Source organism: Athene cunicularia, assembly GCF_003259725.1.
Source record: "Athene cunicularia isolate RWA chromosome 2 unlocalized genomic scaffold, athCun1 chr2_part1, whole genome shotgun sequence".
NCBI classification, from domain to species: Eukaryota; Metazoa; Chordata; class Aves; order Strigiformes; family Strigidae; genus Athene; species Athene cunicularia.
This window is the reverse complement of record NW_020799095.1, coordinates 36826630-36850164: the sequence shown is the minus strand read 5'-3', so window position 1 is coordinate 36850164 and position 23535 is coordinate 36826630. Positions and strand designations below refer to the sequence as shown.

At 40.3% G+C, this 23535-nt stretch overlaps 1 protein-coding gene across 17 annotated transcripts in view; it reads right to left on the bottom strand.

Annotated features, from left to right (window-relative positions):
- Positions 1 to 4964: 4964 nt before the first annotated feature.
- The window catches only part of SVIL (supervillin), a 112072-nt gene continuing 93501 nt past the window's right edge, over positions 4965 to 23535 (bottom strand). For 16 of the 17 annotated variants that reach the window (XM_026843670.1, XM_026843671.1, XM_026843664.1 and 13 more), the window contains 18 exons: positions 23334 to 23511; positions 22882 to 23054; positions 21476 to 21631; positions 20588 to 20724; positions 19935 to 20082; positions 19668 to 19813; positions 18652 to 18827; positions 18406 to 18550; positions 17793 to 18069; positions 15732 to 15883; positions 14462 to 14567; positions 13418 to 13625; positions 12636 to 12769; positions 11807 to 11962; positions 11290 to 11433; positions 7003 to 7124; positions 6041 to 6196; positions 4965 to 5915 (listed from right to left, as the gene is read on the bottom strand). In XM_026843670.1, coding sequence (XP_026699471.1) covers positions 5829 to 5915; positions 6041 to 6196; positions 7003 to 7124; positions 11290 to 11433; positions 11807 to 11962; positions 12636 to 12769; positions 13418 to 13625; positions 14462 to 14567; positions 15732 to 15883; positions 17793 to 18069; positions 18406 to 18550; positions 18652 to 18827; positions 19668 to 19813; positions 19935 to 20082; positions 20588 to 20724; positions 21476 to 21631; positions 22882 to 23054; positions 23334 to 23511 — 2801 coding nt within the window. In that variant the 3' untranslated portion in view covers positions 4965 to 5828. Of the gene's footprint in view, positions 5916 to 6040; positions 6197 to 7002; positions 7125 to 11289; positions 11434 to 11806; positions 11963 to 12635; positions 12770 to 13417; positions 13626 to 14461; positions 14568 to 15731; positions 15884 to 17792; positions 18070 to 18405; positions 18551 to 18651; positions 18828 to 19667; positions 19814 to 19934; positions 20083 to 20587; positions 20725 to 21475; positions 21632 to 22881; positions 23055 to 23333; positions 23512 to 23535 lie in introns of those variants that run through there. The other variant, XR_003397881.1, reaches the window with a different exon arrangement.

Below are 23535 nucleotides of genomic sequence, written 5' to 3'. Positions count from 1 at the left end.
GCCTTTGCTCTTGGGGCTTCACGGTAGTTGGGGCCTTTGGCCAATGGGAGCCACCATTGACTACAGGTCAGATTCTGCCTGGGTATAAATGGAGTCCCTTGCTGAGCCATTGGGAGCTTGTCCCCTGGAGCAGCATGCTGTGGTCAAGGACTTTCCTCTTGGGTTGGGATGCCAGCCAAGGAAACTCCTTCAGGTGACTTGGGTTGGGACACTGCCCAAAGCAGGTACTTGAGATTGAGAGCCCTCACTTGTTAGGTGAGTGATAGAGCGTTTTGGGTTAAACCTACCCTAGGAAGTGGTGCCTTGTTCTGTGTTTTGGGTTGTCATTAAACCCTAGGAAGTTGTTCTGTTTTCCTCTCACAGACATTTGAACGTGTAATTTGCGGAGGGCTAGTTAATTGTGTTGACAATAAATTTTTAATTTTTGGTGGTTGTTTATTTGAGACATTCTATAATATCTATCTTCTATTTGAAAAGATAAAGTTTTTTCAAAAACTCTGGTTCTTTATTGCCACGAGAGAGCTGAAAACAAAAATGTTTCTTTTACATAAATATTATATCTTTTAGCCACAGAATGTAAGACATTCGTCCAGAGTCCAGTCCTTGCTGTGAAAATATATTCCTCTGCTAGTCTAAGAGGCTACACTGAACAGGAGTGATTTACAAAGCTTTATACAAGCAGCACTTTAGGGTCTTGCCAAGAGGGCAACTGGTACTTTCTGCTTTGTCAGTGCATCAGGACTGGGTCTGAACCTCAAGACATGGGGCTGCCCTTATTTATGACTGTGTCTGGAGAGCACAAGATTTGGCAAGAAAGAGTATGAAGATGCAGTCCCGACTGCTGATCTTGTGTGCCTGCTGCCTTGGCACTTGGGCAGTATATAGCACTGATTCCCTGAGGAATAAACGGCAGGGAGCACCTGAAGGCAAAGTAGCCCAGCTGCGGGGGAGATGATGGTGTGCACACAGCATGTGACACTAGCTCTTTTTCACCATTCCTCTGAAACATGCTGCACTTCAGAAGCACAAGCCAGAGATGAAGATTTACTTTGCTTCATCTCTGAGCATATGCAGCTTTATGGGCTGGTTGGTGTTGCTTCTTCAGTTGCTCTCCAGCTCTAGGAATAGTCCCTGCATGACTGGCTCCCAGTCCACGCAGCTCTAGGCCACCCAAGAGCAGAGTAATGTGGAGGAGGGCTGTTCTCCCCACAAGATAAGGCTGACAGCTGGTAAAATACTGCTGTTTGGCTGCGTACCCCCCCAGTCTACCACCGAGTCTCACAAAAACAAACTGGAAAATCCCCCACGAAACATTCCTGATACAGAACAGGCCCTGGGGTGCCAAACAGAGTCCAAGAGCACCTGCGAGTCACAGCAATGGTAGGGCTGCCCTGCAGCCAGCATCTTTGCTAAAGCAAGACACACCAATTTTGAAGAGGAAAGGTATCACTCTGTGGGCAGGTACCACCTGTGTGAGCAGCAGATTCCCTCACAGGTAGGGCAGTGACTGACCAGCATAATCCCTGGGATTGCCCTCTCGCCCACCTGCAGGAAGAGCTGTTGCTTCATCCTTTTCTTTCTGGGGTTGGCCATACTTACTGCTTGGGTATTTGGGTCGTGCCTCTGTCTGTGGAGAGGTTTTGCCCTTGTTCACCTCCAAGTTCAGAAGTCAGTGCCCAGAAAACAACTGCTAGCAAGGAGTCAGTACAGCACACATGCTAAGGCTTAAAGTGAAGGGAAAAATATTATTAAAATATTTTAGCTGGGTTTTTTTGTATTATTATAGGACCAGGATATTTGGATGAGATAGAGAAAAACTAACATTGTGACAACACTACTCCACAGTCACAGGTCTTAACAAAAATTAGCCACAAAGCCAGGAAACTGCACTGACTCTCCAGACTGTTCTCTGGGCAGTTTTAGCTACTAACACACCACGATAGACACAGAAAGAGGACTTACTCACAATTAGCTGTTCTTCCACGTGTTTTTCTTACTCCACTGATCAACTCACATGAAAACAATGCAGAATCAGCATTAACCTTCAGGGCATAGAAATACAAGAGCAGAGGCGAGGAGAACCAAACTGGCATTTCGAGCACTGCACCCCAACCTCCTTCATCACATCATTCACACATTCCATCTCAGGAGGAAGGTTAGAAGTGTTCATCTACCCCTGGCAGCTTCTCGGCCTTGTATCACCAACCCCGTTCTGTTGCCCTGTGAGAAGCAAATGGGGCCACGTGTCTCCAGAGCCAGTACTGAGGGCTGAGCATGATCCCCTCCCTGTGCCCAAAGGGATTTCCCTTCAGCATCAGCTGTCAGCTCCCAGCATCACACTGGGAGAGTACATCAGGTGAACAGGGGCCTCACACATTCAAGAGTACAGGCTGCTTTCTCCTACTTCTGGGCAGCAATAACCCATTATTGCAAACCTACTTTAGTTTCCACACAAGGGGATGTGGAAAGCAGGCACTTTGGAGAATATTATTATTTGAGCTATTTCTCTTCGTCTGCTACTTGATCCAAAACGGAAATTTAGACTGAGAGTAGCAGAGACTGCTCACATTGTGCTTCTGCCACTCCAGTCAGGCAGGGTTAATGCTGCTCTGTGAGGACGGTTTCTGGGCCAGCCAAAGCCTCTAGCCTAGAGGGCTCTGCAGCATTCGAACTCCAGCCTGCCACAGCCCCCCTCTCCCATGAAAGCTCCACAGGCTCTCAGAGAAGCTCAGAATCAGCTTTCACCAGTTGTGCGTGTACATCCACAACTCCTGGATTTAGCTCAGCTAAATACTTGTTTGGGAGACTGGTGGGACAGCGGTGGGACAGTGGTGAACAGAAACAAGCTCTCCCAAACTCCTCCAGACCGGTTTTGTTTTTCCTTCCCCTTCTTACCTGCCATTTTCCCTCCTCTTCTGGCTGAAGCACACAGGCTGCAGATTTTTTCAGACATAATATTTTATTTGCTTTTTTGGCATACTAACATATTCACGTTTCCAGGCCATTTCACTGCTAACAAATCCTTACGTGTGCAGGAATGCTTGTGTAATCAAAGAGCACGATTTTTAAGAGTCAGGATTGAGCAGTTTAAAATTACAGGAGATAAGAATCATGGCTCAAGGCCTGGAAGCTGCGAGATCAACAGAAAATGTTCAAGGTACTGCCTTTTCACATGCAGATACTTTACCTCTGAATTAACCCTAGACATTAAGTGCATTCTTGGGGGTCTATCTGAAACAAGCAAACAACACTAGATAACCGTAGCAAACAAAACAAACGCCCTCCTCCCCATACCCAGACAAAACCTGTTGCAACTCTATTTCCCATGCAGGGCTGTAAAAACACTTTAAGAATATTTTAATGGCTCTTTCAAATTTCCAACCATAAATGGCATCCCCACAGTGAAGAGGGAAGCCAGAAGAAAATTAAAGCATAACCCACAGGTTCTGTCTGAGGCCTTACGCTGACTTGCTTTCTGTTGTCAGCTTCACATTTCAGGAAGGCATTTTTATAAACAACAAGTACATTAAGAACAATGAAATATTATATTTTCTGCAAAACCTCGAAGCCTTCCTAGGCAACACTATGAGCAAAGCACTTAAGTGAAGTTGGGTTCTGTGTCCTGGCTCCTGGAACCAGGACACGAGGTATCAAACTGTGTAAAAATGACAGGAACTCTGAGAGCTGACAACACTGAATTATGTTTTGCTGCCTGCAGGTCCCTAAGCCAGCTTCTATTCTCTTTTAGCTGAGATTTTAAAGGCTTTGAGGGTGGGTGGATGTTGCCCTTCAGCAGCACTTGGAGGACTGATGCTGTTTTCAAAAAACAAAAGCAAATGATACTACCCTACCAGAGGGAAAAACAAGGTCAATCATGCTATGCAAATCAGCTCTCTGTTGGAGAGAAAAATCAAAACAGAGGAGCTTGCTACCCCCACAGTACAGACTGAACATGAATAAATAAAACTTAATTCCTGCTTGATTTTATCACTAGAGAGGGTAAAAGAGGAAAATATATGGGTGCAAAAATACTTAAGATTAATATAGCAGTGACTTTGGAAACCTCTCAGTGCTCACAAAATAAACTTACCACTAGAAAGCTCTGCATTTTCAAACTAATAGCGTATCCCATGCAGAAGACATAGTTGAGGTCCTCTTAGGAATTATCAGACATCTTTTTTGCTGGAGGCTATGCAAGAGGTATCCTGGCTCTGAATACCATTCCTACCCTTTTCTTGGATTATTTCATTTCAGTTCTTGACAGAAAACAGTAATGAAGCAGATCTTGATGAACTGTACACCTCATACATTCAAAGATCCTACTTCATTTCCCTGGGCCTAGGAGAATGACAAGAGCAGCAACAGGCACCACTGTAGGCAATCACTTTTTACCAAAGCAGGAGGAGCTCTGAATGCTGCAGGGCAGAAGGAAACTTACTCTGGCAGGAATGAAAATGTGAACTCCACTAGGCTACCAGAGGGGAACCACACAAGTTGTTAACAGAAATGCCACAAGCCTGAAAAACATTTCAAACAATAGCAAATTTTTACTTGATTATTCAATGTCCTAATTAGCTGAATGAAAACAGTTTTGACTTGGGTTCTTATTGAAAGAATGGACACGATGCCATACTCATTTTCAATTCAAGTTTTACTGCCGATTGCACAAAGGTCGGAAAGATTTTCTCAAAGTTTGAAAACCAGCATAATTTTGGTTTCATGTATAAAACAGGCAAACCCAAAGGATACAGGAGTTATGTGACTATTCCAATGTTCAGTATTAGAGTGTTGCACAACCTAATTTTTTCACATACATTGATTATTTTCTACATTATCTGCTTCTCAAATTGTAATGGTACAACACCCACAGATATCCAAGGTTAAAATATTTTGATAAAATACCACATTATGGAAGCTTCCAATGACTCAGTACAGATAACAGTACAAAATAATGATAATTCAGAGCATCGCTAAGAGTTTATTCAGAAGCTTTTACTTTTGGTTCTTATATCACAAAAGACATGTTTAATGTTTACAACAAGTATTAGAAACTGAGATGCTTTTATTTCTACTATTATAAAAGTAACATAGGAGACCTTTCTAAGCCATCTTCAAAATGCAGACCAATCTTTTTTTTTTTTGTATATAAACTGTACACAAAAAAACAAGGCACTATACATTTTTGGATAATAAAGTATAAAGGTTGATTCGCATAGTTTCTCAAGAAATCCATGCTATAAATACAAATGCTTTGTTCAGTTTAGCACCTGAAGCAGCACTGAGAACATTCCATTAACTATTGCAAAGAGAAACTTTTCAGAATGCGTAGGAGATACATATTGGTGGTATAGCTAATTCAGTACAAGCAACTGCCATCCAGATACTTTTCTGTAGTTTTGACATGAAAGTCTTCAAAGTGAATATATATTGCATTGTTAAATACATACTTGTTCTATGTGTTTATATAAATATAAATTCTTTGTAATCCACAAACTAACAAAATAACACTTTACAAAGAGAACTTCTTCAAAAACAAAAATGGCAAGTATTGTATGTAGCCAAAGGACACCTGCAGCAGTAGGTCAAGAAACTACTGTTTAAGTGCATAGGAGAGCAGAGCTTAAACACATTACCTTTAAGAGTCAAAACTGAATTCCATTTCCAAAGAGTTCTCTTGGCCTTTTATAATATTACACACCTCCAGATAGGTAGTCACTAATAATTTCAGATTATTTGTATTTAGTTTGTAAATGTTGGGTACAATTCTTCTAAAGGACATAGAAAGTGAAAGCAGACATCCCTCTGGTTCTCACTCCAATAAAAACAACTTAGAAAAGTCCTTTTGCCTTTTTCAGATTAACCTGCTTCCAAGATGGCAGTGCATTGTACTCTTCTCTTGTCATCTCTAATGCAACCTAAATTTAAAACAAGAGGATATGCCATAAGTAAAAACACTTACAAGTAGCACAACCGTTAAGTGACTTCTCAGCACGTTTAGACATGCATGCACAGAGTAAGAGTGCGCATGTTCTCTCCTTACCTCAAAGTCCTCATCTGAAAGATAGATTTCAAGCTTCAGTGGATCAACTCCCTCAGGTAGTGGCCTAGCTAATAGATCTGCTAATGGATACACTGTTTTACACAGCTTGGCCAGCACATCCTCTACAAGGATTATCTGATTAGAAACGTCGGCATCCTGTAAGGGAGGAAAAGGAAAACAGAGAACAGGATCACAATCACTGCTCCCACCTCAGTCTGCGGATGGCATGGGATCATCCTGCACTGCCTGGCCCACGGAGCACAAAGCTACACATCCAGGTCTGCACACAGGTGAACAGCCCTGCCCTAAGCAATTTCACCACTAAAAAAAAAGTCTACACTTAGCAGAAGGACAGCTTGTACTCTCAGTTTTAGGCTGGATTCCATGTTTAGTCACAAAGCCAGCATTTTCTACTAAGGATGGCTGCAGAAGACTTACAAACCAGAAAAAGTCATTTGCCTTGAGATGCCCCTTCAATGAAGGCTTTTAAAGCAGTCACATGTTATTTGGCTGTGACTCTGCTTCCCAGGTGGGGAAGGTAATGCTGGAGCTCTTGTAGTCAGCTGATCCTTCACGGGGCATTTTGCTCCCCTGCACTTCAAGCCTGGAAGACAGACCAGAACTGAATGTCGCTGCCTGTTCCACGTGATTGAGAGTTGTTCTGCTAAACTCTAGCACATCTCTTCCTAAGAGATGATTCAGGTAACACTGAACATTCAGGTAACACTCCTGTTTTTAACGAAAAAGAATATGAGAAGTTACATGAAAAAACAACCAGGAATGTCTCTGATATCCCCCTCCCTGTCAGAATTTAGCAGTTTTCCTGTGTAGACTCCTGAACTGTACTTTCTAAGTTCATCCTCTGGATTTTGGGGCTTGGCAGCACAAACAAGCACTATTACTGACAACACAAGACACAATTACTAGCAATAGGAAACAGTATGTGCAATGAAAAGATTTACCATTTCTGTGATCTCTGCGATGTCTTCCCTGTGTTCCCAACTTGGGAACATATTAGTGAAGGTCAGAGGCTCTAGGCCAGCATGAATTAGATAGGATTTTGGGGGTTTCTTTACATTTTTCCCTAAAAACAGTCAAAATACAAAAAAAAAAAAGAGAATAATTACAAATGGTACCATATTTTGCAATGTCACCCACTATCCAAAGCTACCTTGTAAGCATGTTCAGCTTCTCAGGAAAGTATCAAGTAATTAAAGACAGTAAGAATAGGTTTCATCAGGATTTTTTTTTAAATGTAGTATGGCACCTTTTAACAAGTTTTTCAGTATTCTTAAATCTGCCTCCTACTGTATCTCACCACAGAGATCAAACCATGTGTGCTGAAAATCCCTCATCATTACCTCCTAACTCAATGTATTCCTAATCTTACAAAAATTAGAGTTAGAGTAGAGTAAGCAGAGTTTGGCGGTCTGAAATTAGCCAAATTTGGGTAAATGAAACCTTCTGGTACGCTCAGCAGAAGCGTCCTGTCAGCAGCAAATGAAGCTTAAGCTTGGAGGCTTAAGTGCGAATACTTAAAACTGTTCTTAACCTGGGATACTGAGGTCTAACACAATCATTTTGTCATTACAAATTCAAAGAAATGGGATCTGAAAGTTAACAGAGGTATTACAACAACTAGATGGTGATTACTGATGATTTTCAAAGACATTCCTGCTTCTTAAAGACATCTATGTGTGTGCACTACCTAGGACACACACATAACCCTGCCTAGGAGTGATGCCATAACAGATTAATTAGTTAAAGTCATTATGCAAAGTACTGGTGAAAAAAGGCCCTATTGGTTGAATGATTTTATTTCCCAAGGATTCAAAAGCACTGATAAATTTCAAGTATTACTGGAAAGAGGTAGGCAAGCGGTCAGGGACTGGGAGGAGCTATCATTCAAAAAAATACTATACCTTCTTCTTACTTGGATTCAAACAACTCAGCCTAATCAAATTTTTCTTCCAGATAAGCAGTGGAAAAGCTGAAGATGTTACAAAGTCCAGAATCAAATGAAACAGAACAACATGACACCACCTAACTTCTGAGGGCTGTAGCTTCCCTAAAAACCACTTCTTGCAAAATTCTGTTATTCCCTACATTCAAATCATAGAGCATCTTTAATGCACTAAGATTTCCTCTAGAGCGTATAAATCCATTACAGAAGATCCTGTTTCTTACTGTAGTCCCTACCTGCACTTGACGTGTGTGGGCTGTCAGGCAGGAGGGTCTAAAACAACACAGCCCCCTCCTCCCCATTGCTGAGCAGCACCCCAGGGAACAGATGCAACACCTGTGCTGAATGCAAACAAAAAGCCTGGCTGGACATCGTTTTCTATTAGGTTTGCAAAACCTGAACATTACAGGTTTGGCTTTATATCAGATGTTGGGAGAAAACTGATTAGAGAGAATATGTCCCCATGAAACTCTGAATACTAGAGATAAAAGCTCTGTGGTGTAGTCCAACAAACATACTAGAATGCGAGTGATTTAACTATACAATTTAGACAGAAGATTTATCATTTGAATACGTGATTTTAAGCCTTCTATTCCACATATTTTCACTGTGGTTTATTTGTTCATTCTAGCATGAACGATCAACAAGTACTTAAACTTTGCATTTTAAAAAAATGTATGAATCTGCTCTAGTTGCACTGCTCCACTCTCAGCCAAAAAATGAAAGGAGAGTGGCATTTGCTAACGTTCCAGTATAGATAAGATGAATTTGTTTGTAAGCAGAGAAACATTTTCACTGCATGAACTCTGTTCTCAGCCCAAGCTGGTCTCAAAGAATCACTGAAGAGCAAACCTCTCCTAGCGGTCTGCAGCTCAGCTCTCCAGACTGCTGATTTAGCAGATAAAAACAACACAAAAACTTTCAAGACATTTTGACAAGTTAAATAAGAAATATGCACAAGGACAACTGCTAGGTATATTCAAGGGATATCCAGAGTTGCTAATCGATCTCTTTCATGCCATCACATAGTTAAACACTGCCAGCCAGGAAAAGAAAAAGAGAAGGGGAGGAGGGGAGGTGGACATAGAGGAGGAAAGAAATGGAGAGAGGAAAATAAGAGAAAAGTGGTTTAATTCTTCTGATCACTCAACTATATTCTTGTAGTCAAAACAACTGCAGCAGCATTGGTATTTCCTGAAATTCAGTTTATCTACCTTGATAAGTAACAACACAGAAGAGCTAGTTAGCCCTGACAGCTTGATGCAATTAAATTTTTAAGTGGTTGACAGACCACCAGAACAATAAAAAACTGCTAAAGAAGTTCACATCAGCTTTGGCATAGAAATAGTACAAGTAGAATCAGTCTTTAACAGGAACAAACTCACTCTCTACCTATCGAACCACACAGCCCGAAGCTCTTGAGAACTACCCCATGGCAAAGAGGATAAAGCCACAACTGCTGAAAAGTCATGGTCAGTGGTAAAGAAATGAGCACCTTGCAAAAAAACTTGTCCTATGATACATATGCTAAACTTCAGACCCATAAGGAATCACTGAAAAGCCTTCCACTGTGCATCAAACTCAGATGCAGCAAACTCAATCCATTGCAGAAGGTATTAATCTCTTTTCCCATCATCGAACTTAAAGTTCAAGAGATCTGGAAAAATATCCAAACCTCAGCATGTGTATCTGATTCCATCTCTGCTGGGGCCAGAAAACATGATTTTCATTACCAGATTACAGCACTGCATCAGGAACACTCAGACCAGGATCTTTCTTCCATCTCTCTCGCTAGCCTGCTGAGCAACTCTGGGCACCTCGTTGCATGGGGTTCTCTCTGTTCCTCTGTGCTGACATTCACTTCTGCTGTGAAGCACATCGTATGAAATAATTTCAAAGAAATGCGTCTTATCACTCCTTCTGTCTTGCAAAAACTCGGGGTGGGGATGGTGGAGAACAAGTAACTGGCCTCCTCTTCAGGAATTCAGCAGTCACTGACAAAGAGAGACTTCCAACTAACTAGTGCCTTATCTTTAGCACCCCACTGCTAAACAAATGCTGCTGTTTGGTAGGGCAGTGCCAGGAACACCAGAGAATGAACCATGTAGAGCACTAACACAGTCCAATGAAGGTCACATTTCAGTGTCTCCAGTACTGATTTTCAGCTGTCTCCTGTCAGGAGATACCTCGCCTCAGACACAAGACAACTGCAGAAACACAACACTTGCTCTGATTCCAATTTGACCTGCAGATTGGGAAGGAGAGACTGGCTTATCCTCATAAGGGTGCAATCCAGCAAAGCTATCACTTTCACTCTTCAGATATACAAATGTCTGTGGGAGATGACGACAGTTAACACCAGCTGTGTCACAAGTTGTGAAATTTATTTGCTACAGAAGAAATCACTGGCATCATGAGGTCTCAAGGTCTGTAAGTAATGAGGCTTTCCTTTCAAGAGGACATAGCTTGCACCAATTAAGCCCTAGTGACTTACAGTGGGAAACTGGTCTGAACTAACAGAACACGGCTGTTGCTTATGGCCTCTTTCCTGGATGGTAACCCCACACCTTTATTCAGCCTCCATCAGAAGATGCCAAGTCTGTTCCCAGCCTCACCTAGCCTTAGATGAAGTGAGAGGAAAGCATTACAGTGTCTCAAGGAAACTCTATTAATGCAGAAAATAACCTGGTCAGTGTACTCTTACATAATCATCAACTGCAGCTGGAATCACTGCACACTGATTGGCACTAACTCCAGCACACTGAGTGGCAATAACTCTGTCCTGTAGAAATGAGCTGAGGCTCTGTGCTCCAGCATTTCCAGTGGCCAGCTGTTTCTGTGTGAGACTTGTTCTTGATTTTCACCTCCCCCACTAAATCAAAACCTAGTTACATCAGCAATCAGTATCTTCATTCTGTCTTATGATACACAGAAGCTTATGAAATCTAAGAGAAACTAGACAGAAAGCATTCAGATTTAAGAGGCTGTGTTCTCAGAATTCACTTTTAGGGATCTGATGTCTGAACTACTCTCTCACAGAAGAGAAATAAAGCACAGAAGAGAAATAAAGCCTTTCCTCTGAGAACTGAGTCAGCAGAGTATCTTGGCAACTTGGGAACAATCCTATTACTAGACAAATGGTTTGCTATGAAAGTGTGGAGAATGTATCTTCAAATACCCTGATGTTTCCTGATAACATTGGGGGAGCACCTGAGTACCTTTCAGCTCAGGACAGTAAAGCATGGGAAGGTGCAACACAGACCAGCCAGGCACAGAAATCTGCTACCTTTGCAGTACTGGAGCACTGTCTCCATGGCGCATTTCCTGTCTGTAGCCCACCTAATTCGAGCTGATCCAGTGATTTTGTTTTCCACAGGCCACCAGCCTTGCCACAGGTACACTTCATGGTGATTGTCAACAAGGTACAGTGCTACACAGCCAAAAAAAATAACAAATCCATCATCAGCCATGGTATTAGTTCTCAGAATCCCCTAAAAAACCCTAGTCTTACATGCTTGTCAGCATCAGGACAGGATCATTTCAAAGCATTATTCATCCAGCTGAACCTCAGCTGAACTCAGATCCTTCAATATAAACAATGTATTTTTATAGCAAGTTTTTGGGATACATGTACATTTGATTAGTTCTCAGCATCTTTGTCATGGAAAAATCACTGTTATTGCTTAATACTGTATAAGCATCACATGCACACATTTTTCTGCAATAAATCAAGTTAAAAGTGATTAACAGTTACTGAATCAGTTATCTGTTTTTTTGTTACTTAAGTATTTTAAAGCACATACCTGGCTGTGGGGCAGTGTAAAGATCCTCTTGCAAGAATGGCATGGAATTGATGACAGCAGGGTCTCTTGAAGGGTAAATATACTCAGTGGCTGAGAACTCTCCTGATGAACTACTGAGGCTGAACAGGCGGGGGGTGAAATTAAACTTTCCAGGATCTTTAAAGAAGAAAAATTAAGAAGATTTCCAATGGAAAATGCCAGGGATGAATGTAAAAAAATAAAAGATAAAACCCCCAACTTTTAGAGTGACTTTAAATTCTCCAGGTTTTGAAAAATCAAGACAAATGACCAGATGTCTTGGGGACTAGCAACAGCTGTGACAAACTTGAGCTAAAAGGCTGGCTGCCATCAGTTTGAATCTGATCCTGGCTAGTTACTATCCGCAGTTTCATAACTGTTTTGCAGCTTAAGTGAAGCAAGGCCATCTCAGAATTTACTTTTTAGCTGACAAATTTTCCACTTAGTAAATCAATCCCCCTGCTACCTTTGTTGGCATTTTTAAAGCACAGCCTGGAGAAGAATGTGTGCAGAACTGCCTCCTAAATCCCTTCAGAAGAGAAGCAAAATACATTGGTAACAGGGTTAACTGTTGCTGTGTGCTACATGAATACAGAGGGGCTGCAGAAGGGGGAGAGAACAAAATGAAACACTGTTATCCAGCACTTTCTTCTACAACAGTATTACTTAACTCAGTAGATTTTTGAAAGCATCTCTCTGAAGGGATCATCTCAAACTACCAAGAAGTTCTTCAAAAGCTTTACATTAAGTCTCACAATACTGCAAACCAATAAAGAAAATGCAAGTGCCAAATCCAGGAATGCAGGTCTACCTTGCAACATGCAATCGTAGGCTTTTCGATCTCTCCTTCCTAATGCGTCCCAGAATCCCAAAGGCTCTGACCCTTCATCACATTCGTGTATCGTCACCTTGCTGCTGCTGTGCAGCCCTGCTTCCAGTGGACATCTACAAAACACAAAGAAAGAGAGTGAACCCAGCTTTCCTGCCCCAAATGCAGCTAACACAGACCTGCTGGCCACTTGCATTACTAGAACCCAAAAGCACCCTATAGGCTTGTTACACACGTCATGTCAACTTTCTAAAAATTATCAATAGAAAGAATATGGAATTTCAGCAACCATTCTCATACCATTTCTGATCACATACCCAGAATGAAGGAGATGCTCACATGAGCACTCAGGAGGGATTCTCACTGCCTGTTTTTATAACTACTGCTGTCCTCCTTACAAGCTTTCCCAAATTAATTTCTTCTTCCTTATTCACAAGACTTGATTCTAATCCTCCTATCAACTGGGATTTAGTTTGCTATTCAGATATTGAGCACCTCCCCCCAAATGGAGACTTTTTTTGTGACTGTAATTAGTACAGTGGGAAGAATTAAGTGCATTTGGCCTTAAGTGAAGGTGATTACAGAACATATGTTTTCCCCACTCCACCAAGTCAACTATCATTCCTCCTCCTTACCAAGCATGCACATGCCGCAGTTGTACTCAGAGGACAGCTTTATTTATTTCAACTTTTCTTTGAGGCAGACTATTTTAAGTAAATTGGTAGCCTGTATAAACATCTCCAAAATATAGGTCAGACACTCACTGTTCTTTTATTTTATTGGCTGCTGTTCTTCCTACATCCTTGGTGTGAGATTGTGCTTTGCAGCCATGCCACAGGTAGATAAGAGCTTTATTTATATTGAGGACAATCATGGATGTCCGGGAACGCAGGCTGCTGCAGTGACATGCTACTTCAAGTAAGTTTCCTTCATTGGGAACTTCTCCTCGCACGCAATATAGTCTCCAGTCACCTGGAGCAGACAGGAACAGTGCAGCAGTATTATACAATCACATGGGATTGAAAATTCAAGACCTCTGCTCTGGAACAGCTGTTCTCATATTGGATGAATTTCGCATATTGCATGCCTGCATCATCACAGAATAAGCTAGCTAAGCATCAGGTTTGGCTAACATCACTTGAGAAACCCCATTGCAGAAAAGATGCCTTCTGAAACCTTGCTACAAGAGTACAAGTATTAAGAGCTGAAGAGCTTAACAGAGCAGAAGAGTCAAGTTTCTGTTTCATACAAGAAAAAAAAAAAAAAAAAAAAAAAAAAAAAAAAAAAAGGGAAACAAATACAGTAGTTATTCTTTTCAGCTCCTCTTCCCCTGTGCACCTTAGGCACAGGGGGTCACATTCAGATGCAACCTGGAACATGTCCAAGCTACACCTGCATTGAAATTCTCCTTCAACTGCAGCATTCAGGGAACGTGTTGCAAAAGGTAATGAATAGGTAACAAAAGCTCAGAGTTCTCCTTGGAGCAGGACAACTGCTCATACAAATACTCTTTTGCCCAGACCATGTAGAAAAGAACAACTTTAAAGCAAACAGGCACTTTGCTTAATTAAAAAACAACTCAATTTATATGCATATCAATAAAGTCAGTTTGCTGTAGGGTGACAAAATCCATTCTATTGCTTAAGAAAGAAACAAACTACCTCAAATCATTGCAAAGCTGTCTCATGGGTTTCATGGCATTCGTTTCTCTTTTCTATGGAGTATGGTAGTTAAGACTGAATTCAAAACCCTTCACAATAGGTAAAAAAAGATTTTTGGGCAGAAGCTGTTAACTAACAGTAATTTACTTTGTGCATTTTCTTCTTCCTCTTCCCTTCTCCCAGCATGCACAATCATCCCTCCTTGGAAGCACTGCAGGAAGCATGGCGGTTCTTTCCCTTGAAGCACTTGTACCTGAGAATTGAAAGCACCATTCTTCATTAAAAAAATGAAGCAAGTCTATAGACTTATGAAAACTTGTCTCTATGGATTATTAAAAATTACATAGTTATGGCCATCCATGAAGATGGCTTTCCTTCTACTTTACAACTGCTGACTACTGTTTAAATTACCATATATATCAGTATGCAATGGGTTTCATGTGTGACCTGCATATTAAGATAAACCCCTAGCTCTGAGACAATCAGGAGTTTCAGAGGATAAGGAATACCAAATAAACCTTACATTACTTTAAACTATTATCTGAGTTCTTTACAGGACTGGGCCATCTTGCCCAATGTTCTTTGAAACTGTTATGGAGATAATGTAGAAACTGAAGTAGGTTTAAAATTTTCTGTAAAATTGGTTTATATGACAACTTGCATGTTCTTTGCTCATTAAACATTGCGTGATTATGAAACTGATACAGCCAAATCAGCTATGTTGCACAGAATCCCACACTCTGGATCAAGTGTATTTACCTTGTCTCCTCTATGAACTGGTCATGTCTATGTTGCTGTTAAAAAAACTACTAACAGCATTATCAAGGTGCAGAAACAAACTTTGAACCTCCCATCTTGTATGCTGGTAACAGTCAAGTTACAGCAAAGCCCAACTCCACCTAAAGACAAAGCAAGCTAGTCTGTCCTCTGAGCTTCAAACTAGCCAAATCTGTAGCTCCTGGAACCTCTCCAAAACAAGGCAATCTAATATGTAATTACAAATTGAACATTTCCAATGTATTTTCATGCCTTGGCATGGCAGAAAGTGCTCCTCCTGTTCTCAGCACTAGGAAGACAGTCCTGTTATCTGAACACATACTTGAAGTGAAGGCACAAATTCATTTAACTGTGCTTCACCTATTCCTGCAGGTAGAGAAGAAGACATTCCTCTTCAGCCATTTTCAGAAATACCATCTTCAGAAGTGGGATTTGGGAATGACAAGCCATAAAGGAGCTTATGTGTCTCTGAAAGCTGTAATAAAGCCAAAAGTAATTTTGAGGTCTGGCTATTTGCACTGGCAAGAACACCTTCACAGAAAGAGAGGAAGGCAAAAAAGATAACCCACATTTACTGTTAGTGGCTACTTGGGCAGACATGTCTTACCAGCACTACCACCTAGGTCGGCAGGAAGCTCACCTGTGCTCCTCTCTCTTCATCAAGTTCCACTGTCATCAGTGCTGAGGTCCCTTTCTCACTCACTGTGGAGTGCCTTCCTTGCCAAAAGAAATACACACATTTCTCTTTTCCAACAGCCCTTACTTGTTGCTCTCCTCTTTGTCTGCTTCCAACTGCAAAACAGAAAGCACATGCTGAAGTACTCTGGCTATAGGTTTAAGCAGCACATGGTTTAATCTCATCTGCCAGCTCAGCACTACCCCGTCCAGAACAGGAAGGATAAACTGTCCAGTTTGCGGAACATTAGATCTCCAAGCCAGTACGTGCCCGTGCAAAGTTGGCATTGTCTCATCAGGTGGATGGAAGCCCACAGGCCGAGATGCCTGTGTTGGCCAGACAAAGAGATGTAGAAAGAACTGGTACTATCAGGAGAAAAATAACTGACATCACCTGAGCCAATTTGCATGCAAAATGGTATATCCAGTCATGTTACCAGAAGAGTGCATTGTGGCTCATTTTCCACATTACACACTGTTCTTTGGCAGCAGAAGAGTAGCTGGCTGCTGAGTGATACTGGAAACAGCAACAGCTGAGAAAGCTACAGGCATAAAAGACAAGTCTTTCTTGGTAAAGTGATATCAGAAAGGAAAACTACAGAACAAAAGAACACCAAAGCAGTATTTTGCAATCATAAAAATGTTAGGATTAGGTTAACTTTATTTATTTATTTATTTTTAAAAATTAAGTCACTATTTCATTTTGGGCTGGAAAGTAGGGTAGCAACAACTATTTTTTTTTTGCTTGTTTGTTTTTTCCTCTTTAGAAAGGATTGGTATTTAGCTGTTATGATAAGCAAATAATGTTTACAGCAAGTGAAGTTCAACGATACAACCAGTTACAGAGTATTTACTCTGTCCAGTGAATACTGAGTAAACAGATATAATTAAAGATTTCAAAAAGCCTAAGAGCTTTAAACCAGATTCTTAAAAAAATATTAAAACTTCTGCCTTGATTTCAGCAGTGCTGAGCAGCATTGAACTGAAATACTTAAGAGAAAGCATTCTGTCTTTTTCAAGTTGAGAATGTTCTAACCACTAGTCACTTCTAAAATTTATGGTTTTCACTCTTATCTCTACATTCATCCCATAAAAGTACTGCCTCCTACATAAAAATTTATTCTGTTTTGAAGGAATGGAATATATTTTCATCCATTTGGATTAGGAGTCTGTTTACAGTTCAGTATTATTGTTACCCACTTCTCGCAAGACTTACGAGCTTTTGTGTTTTTCTTGGATTTGCCAATATCTGAACTCAACTATCCTGAATAAGACCTACCTATATTTTTTGGCTGAAAGCCTGAAGCTGTACAGCTGTTATACTGCTTTCAACCAATTTTGATATTTTCCTATTTGGAACAATCATTTTTAGACTATTTCAATTTTATAATACTTACCACAAAAGCCACCTATTCTTACTTTAGTGCCAGAAGGGAGAGCTCCAATGAGCATACCGAGCTGACTGATTCTCATTTTACCTGCTGCTCTCAGGCTCTTTGTCAGAACACTGCTAAAGTTTTCCACTTGAGACTGAAATCCATACCAAAGGGTTTCCACAAAAAGGACAGCAAGGGCGAGGAGTTGGCAAGGGCTTTTCCTGTCATTGTTACTCTTCTGCATTACCCAGCAAAGGCTTTCCTTGTTGCTAAGCCTACCACTCTTGCAAGACGTTCAGACCACTGTCACTAGTCCAGCTGCCTAGTTATTTTGGTGTTAAGCTGTGGGCACAATTCTGGCTTAATGAGCTGTCCTGTGAACAGGTACACCACCCTTGTTGGGTAAAAGAAGAGATGGATAGTATTACACTTCATGTACAAAAAATAACTACAGCTTTTTAATTATTTTTTCTTTTAAACAAAATAAAATAATACATCTTTAATGGCCTAGGAAGGCTAAATTAGCATTTCTAACCTTTAAAACTGTTTCATACCCAAGGAAGTTTAGGTCTGGATCTCACTACTAACTGCAGCAGTTTTAGCTGCACTTCTCCATGTTTCAGCAGGATGAAATGGAATTGTTCACTAACCTGTAGTGCTCACCATGTACTTCCACTTCACAACATATGTGTCTCCCTCATGGAACTGCCCTATGCTTTGCTTAGGAAGTCTACTATAATCAAATTCCAGGATGTGCCAGACATCCACAGATGCAGTGATGATTTCAAACTGCCTCCCATCTTCTCCTTCTACAAGTCCATAGCCCCGGCCAATATTCATTCCATCCAAGACTGTGCCTACAGTTGTTTGGGGCACAGCTACCATCAGCATGACATCATATGGTTTAGAGTCAGATCTGGATTCTTCCTGTCAAAAAAAACAGAAGAGATTTCACTGAGCATAACTTCTTTTTTTCTTACCCCACAGTTCCACTCAAACAGTTTGACTCCTGTGTAATTGAGTACTTTGATATCTTGTCATCATTTGATGCCTTGTCAAAGCCACCTTGGCAGTATTCATTGAGCTGCTCAGCACTAACATAAAGCAACTCTGTGGCTTCACTGTTGGTGGTGATGTTCTGACCCCTAGGTCAAAGCTCGCAAGATGAAGAAAGTGTTCTGGATCCTTGAGAACAAGCTTCCCTGGCTTCCATCCCAGCTAGGTCATCTAGTTTGAAATACCTAGCATGATTATTATATGCACCTTCTGGTGAGGGGATTCACTAGAATTCTTCTCATTGAGTTTCTTCAGCTCTGTCCAATCAAGAAATTTTTCTTTGAACAGTATGGTCTCGTTATGTTCTGTGAGTCTGCCAAACACAGCCCAGTCTGGGCGTCCTTGTCCCTTTCTGTACAAGGGGAAAAGAAGAAATAAAATCGAATTAAACACTGTGAAATAAGGGCAAGAAAACCAAGTTTCTGCAATGAGACCAAAGTCAAGTTTTGATACCTGGGTATGAGGGGATTGCATTCCCCTGGGTCCAGAGGATTTATGTCACAATTGGAGTAGTCAAAGGTGCCATTCCACAAGTGTTTTGCCAGCTGGAATGCTACTTTTCTTTGTGCTAAAGTAACTTCTTTTCCATGCCATACGTATACTTCACTACCAAAGTCAAACACCAGCACCTAAAACCAAAACCAAACCAAACAGACAACATACCATTAGGTTAGGTGATACTCTGATCCTCATTTCCTACAGTGCACTGAACACAAATTCTTCCAAATATCTTGAGTTTCTGCAGTGACACTAACAACTAGCACTGCAAGGCAAGTAAAGCCAGGGCAGTGGTCTGCACTGCAACGTCTAATTGTTGAGGATGACTGGAAGCAAGTATGGGGAATGCTATGAAGTGTATCTATAGCTGGTAGCTACATCACTAGCAGATTAGAGAGCTCTTATTCTGGTGCATGACTGATTGTTGTCCAGTTACAGCAGCTTTCACTGACATTTAGATCTGTGCTTCGTCCTGCAGCTGGGGAAGGCTGACAGAACATACAGCATGGGGACCTGGCTCAGCAAACAGGCAGCAACTTGAACACTTTCAAGAAAATGCATTGTCTTTATTTTGGAAATCTGCTCTCATTTCTACTTTGATGGGTGAAATGGTTGTTTAAAAAGGAAAAGTCTGCTAAGAATAGAAATAAAAATGCTTGAAAGGGAAAACAGGTTTTTATTTTGTTTTGTTTTTCTAAAGTGCTACCTGTTCTGCACTTCATGACTTTGGAGTGAGCCACTGTTGATGAAAAGATTTACACTTCCTAAAATAGTATTTCACTTTAAACATAACATGTTCTAATTTCTTGAGACCTGCAGCACACTTTAGACAGCAAAGTGTTCAGAAGCTTTTCAGAAACACAGAGGACCCAATTTTCATTGAGCCGCTCCACAGGTATTTGCAGTTACTGAAAGTCGTTGTCAGCTGTATGTTCCTGCATTTACTGCAGGAGCAGTAAGTGGCACAATACCTCTTTTGGTTGTAGCAGGGTACATTTTGGCACCTTTCCCCAGTAGTCATCCTCAGGAATGAGTTTATCCTCTACAAGGCGGTAAATGCAATTTGTTTCTATTATTGCAGCTTCATACATTTCATCTTCTTCAGGACTTCCAGCAGCTTAAGGAAAAGAACATCAAAAATAATAAACTTTAACATTCAACTATCTTTAGTAAAGAGAACTGACTCAACTATTTTACTGTGATAAAACATCAGATACTTTAACTGTAAGAATGCTTACACTGGTAATTTGTCTGTCCACCAAGGAGTTTCCAGAAGTCTTTGGCTGCATGGGTATGGGTATTTATTCCTTCTTCTATAGTCTGTATGTAAGAAGCTCTACAGCCAAGTTCCCTCTTTGTCTGAATTAAAGTTGCAAGTTCTGAAGCCTAAGAGATTAACAGTTATCTTAACAAGATTGCTTATGACTTTGGAATACTTGTGCATATCTTGTTCAGGGAGAAGGCAAAAGTAGATAGGATATAAATAGAGCAAATAGTGGGAAAATTTACTATTTGTTGCACTAAACAAATAGACACTAGAGAAAATGTTACAGAAATACAGTAGTTCTTTCATTTGCTTTAAAACAAGACTTGATCTTAATGAACACTGGAATAAAAAGGACATCCTGCAATTCAGACTATTTTTTGTTTGAGTGCAAATATCTTTCCTGAGGATATCCTCTTTTCTCTTGCAGCTTCACTACCTACACACTCCTGTGTCAGCTTTCATTTAGTGCACAAGCTAAAACATGTTTACAGGAATCGTGCACATCTACCTGTCACTTTCAGTTACATGCCACTTTTTGAAACAACCAGCACCAAGGCTCAATTACATCAGACATGTGCTGCAACAGTTCTGAAAATAAATAAGAAAAACCCAACTAGTACTAACCTTTGCTTTTTCTATGACATTTGCAAACTCTCCGACCCACAAGAAACAGAAATGTGGAGTTAACAACAGGAAACAGTCTCCGCTGTTCAGTGACGAGGCCCTTGGTTCAACTAATCTTGTTTGAACATGTCTTCTTCCTAAAGAGAAAACAGAGCTAATTATATGCCTTTGACTACTGCTATCAAATACCAAGATCTAATTTGTTTTGAATGAAGTACAAACAATCCCAGCAGATTTACCAAAATATATGGAAACAGACTGTTAAAGAAGAATTAAAAGACTACTACTGTGGAAAAAGAGTTTACTCAGAGGAAACAAAAAAAATGTTGCCTCCTATCAACTAATATTTCTATTATTGCCTGTTCTTGCTTTAACAACTTTGTGTCCTTCTGGAAGGAATGAATTAAGTAAATGGCAGACAGCAGTCAAATTCCAGAATCCTCTACATTTGCTTAAATGAAGCTATCGTACAATTCTGTATGCAGTAAAAAGCTTTAAGACTTTTACTTTGCCAAAAAAATTAGCTATTATTTTGCAGAATCAGATACATTACTAAACACTGTAAGGGGAAGTGGAGCAAGAACAGTGTTATGTCATTCCCAAGTTATACTAACCACTGGAATAATGGGATAGTTCAAAAATGTCCACAGGAGACAGCTAGGAGTCTGAAATATTTTGCTTTTTCCTTGGAAAACACACATCAGTGCCACAGTGCAAACCTATTTGTAAGGTTTTGCATTTGTAACAGCTCTCACTTACTCTTTTAGGTTTTGGACATAAATCTCAAGCTAGAGATCTAGAACAAGCTAAGCATCCAACTGTGGTAGCAACTCCCATACATTACAATCAGCCTCTTATGTATGGAAAGTAAACACAGCTCCAGTATACCTTTAATTTGCAGCAGCATTAGCTTTTTGTATGGCACAGCACTGTTGTTAGAGTTTTGCTCTGTTAAATTAACACTCCGCAGGCTAACGTTGCTGAAGTTCTCTTTGCTTGCCAAGCCAGCTAGTGCTACTTCTGAGAAATTTGAGTTTGTAGACACTTGTACATAAAAAGAAGTTGGAGAAAAAAGACAAAAAACAAAAAAAAAGGAAAAAATTATTTTAAAAGTGGTCATTGCATTAAAAAAAAGTTATCCCCTCCCCCATTATTTCCAGCTTTTCTCCTTCTCAATAGCAACAACAAAACCAGGCTGAAATCAGATTATCTGGTAGCTCAAAAGCTTTGTGGGCTTAGTAGTACCTAAGTTTCTAGATATCATTCAAAAGTAAACTGTCAGTGTCTGAAATATTTTATTTGGCAGAAATAGCAACTTTGCTAAGAAACACGTCTTTTGCAGTGTTTTATGAAGTACTGTGTAGATCTTCAATGCCTTGTAATTGATTAATGATAAAAGACAGCAGGGTAGTCAAGGCTAATCAACTGAAATTCCCTTAAAATTTGTCTCAGCTAGTGTGATGCAACATTCATTTACATTTCAAAGTCTTAGTCATGTTTTACTGTAAACTTAAAGCCTAAATTCTTGGCTACTTTTGCTTATTTCCCAATGAAAGACAAAGCACTTTATGAATCTATAACTCAGGGAAATGTTTCCTATCAAATGGCAACAAAGTATTACACATATAATTAGTGTTGTTATCAATAGAGGCAATGTTTAAAGTTGATTTCCCTTTATTCAAATGTAATAAGGAAAACTTGTATTCAAAATGGTAAAAGTGGCCTGACAAACCTTTGAATACATTTTACAATAATGTCTCTTCTGTTCATCTGGTTGTCAGGAGAAAGCAATGTCACAAGTAAAACAGAAACCCTGGAACAGAGCACCAATCCTTTATAGAAATTAATCTGTCAAGAGTCAAGAAGGCTAATTCCAGTTTCTGAAAGATAACTAGGACCCAAAATTGAGACTAGTGTACCTGAGCAAAAGTTCATCTCTTATTGCCAGCAATCCCCCTCAGCATAGCATAATGCTAGATCTGCTCTCCTTGTTCTCCTGTCCTCACCCTGCATGCGCAGTGGCACTCTGCACAAGATGACTGTGCTAAAAATAAATTATTAAACTTATGCAGAGGAGGCAGCTGTAGGTAGCTTTCCTTGATGAAGTCACACATGCCCTTCTCTCCAGACCTACTAGACAGTCTGTAGTCAACCTTATACCTCAATTTATTGCCACTCAGAGAATATGTTCCAGTCTTTCAATTGTGGTTTTTGCGTTGGGATTTTTTTGTTTTGCTTTGTTTTTAATTAAAAAAGCAAGATGACGTCTTACACAAATCATCCTGTTAGCTTACTTTTTTCTACTTTCATTCGCTTTGACTCCATGAAGGCAACATTCAGTCTTTGTTCAGTATATTCATGGAGAATATCATCTCTTGCTGCCAGCATTTTCAGGGGGTTTCTTGAGGACTGGACTCTGCGCGTAGGCCTAACTGCACGTTTGTGCTCTGCTACAGAAGATATTAACCTGAAAATCAAGCAGTGTTTATAATCATCGGTTAATTTTTGTAGTCATAATCATCTAATAACAAGAGATTTGCTTTGATTTTGGGTGTGACGTTTGTTAGGACATCAAACTCAGTTCTTCGATTCAAGCTGAAGAGTGATTCCAGAAATGTGTAGAAGAAATGGACATGGCTGGTACTAAGATATCTACAAGATGACTTACAGCTGAACATTTGGACCACCACCCCTATGTCTGCACACATAACAATGGAAAAAACCAACCCAACCCAGTAGTTCTTACTTTGGTGCATAAGGATCAAAGATGGCATCAAAATCCTCATCAAGGTCCAAAGGCACTGAGGAGGAAGGGAAATCCATATGGCGATAAAATTTGGAAAATGTTTCATCATCATCTAGCTTCATCACCTCTTTCACAGATTTTCCTGTAACTGTCAACACTGTCTCTTGCATCCCAGCAACTGCAGGGAAAAAAAAAAATAAAA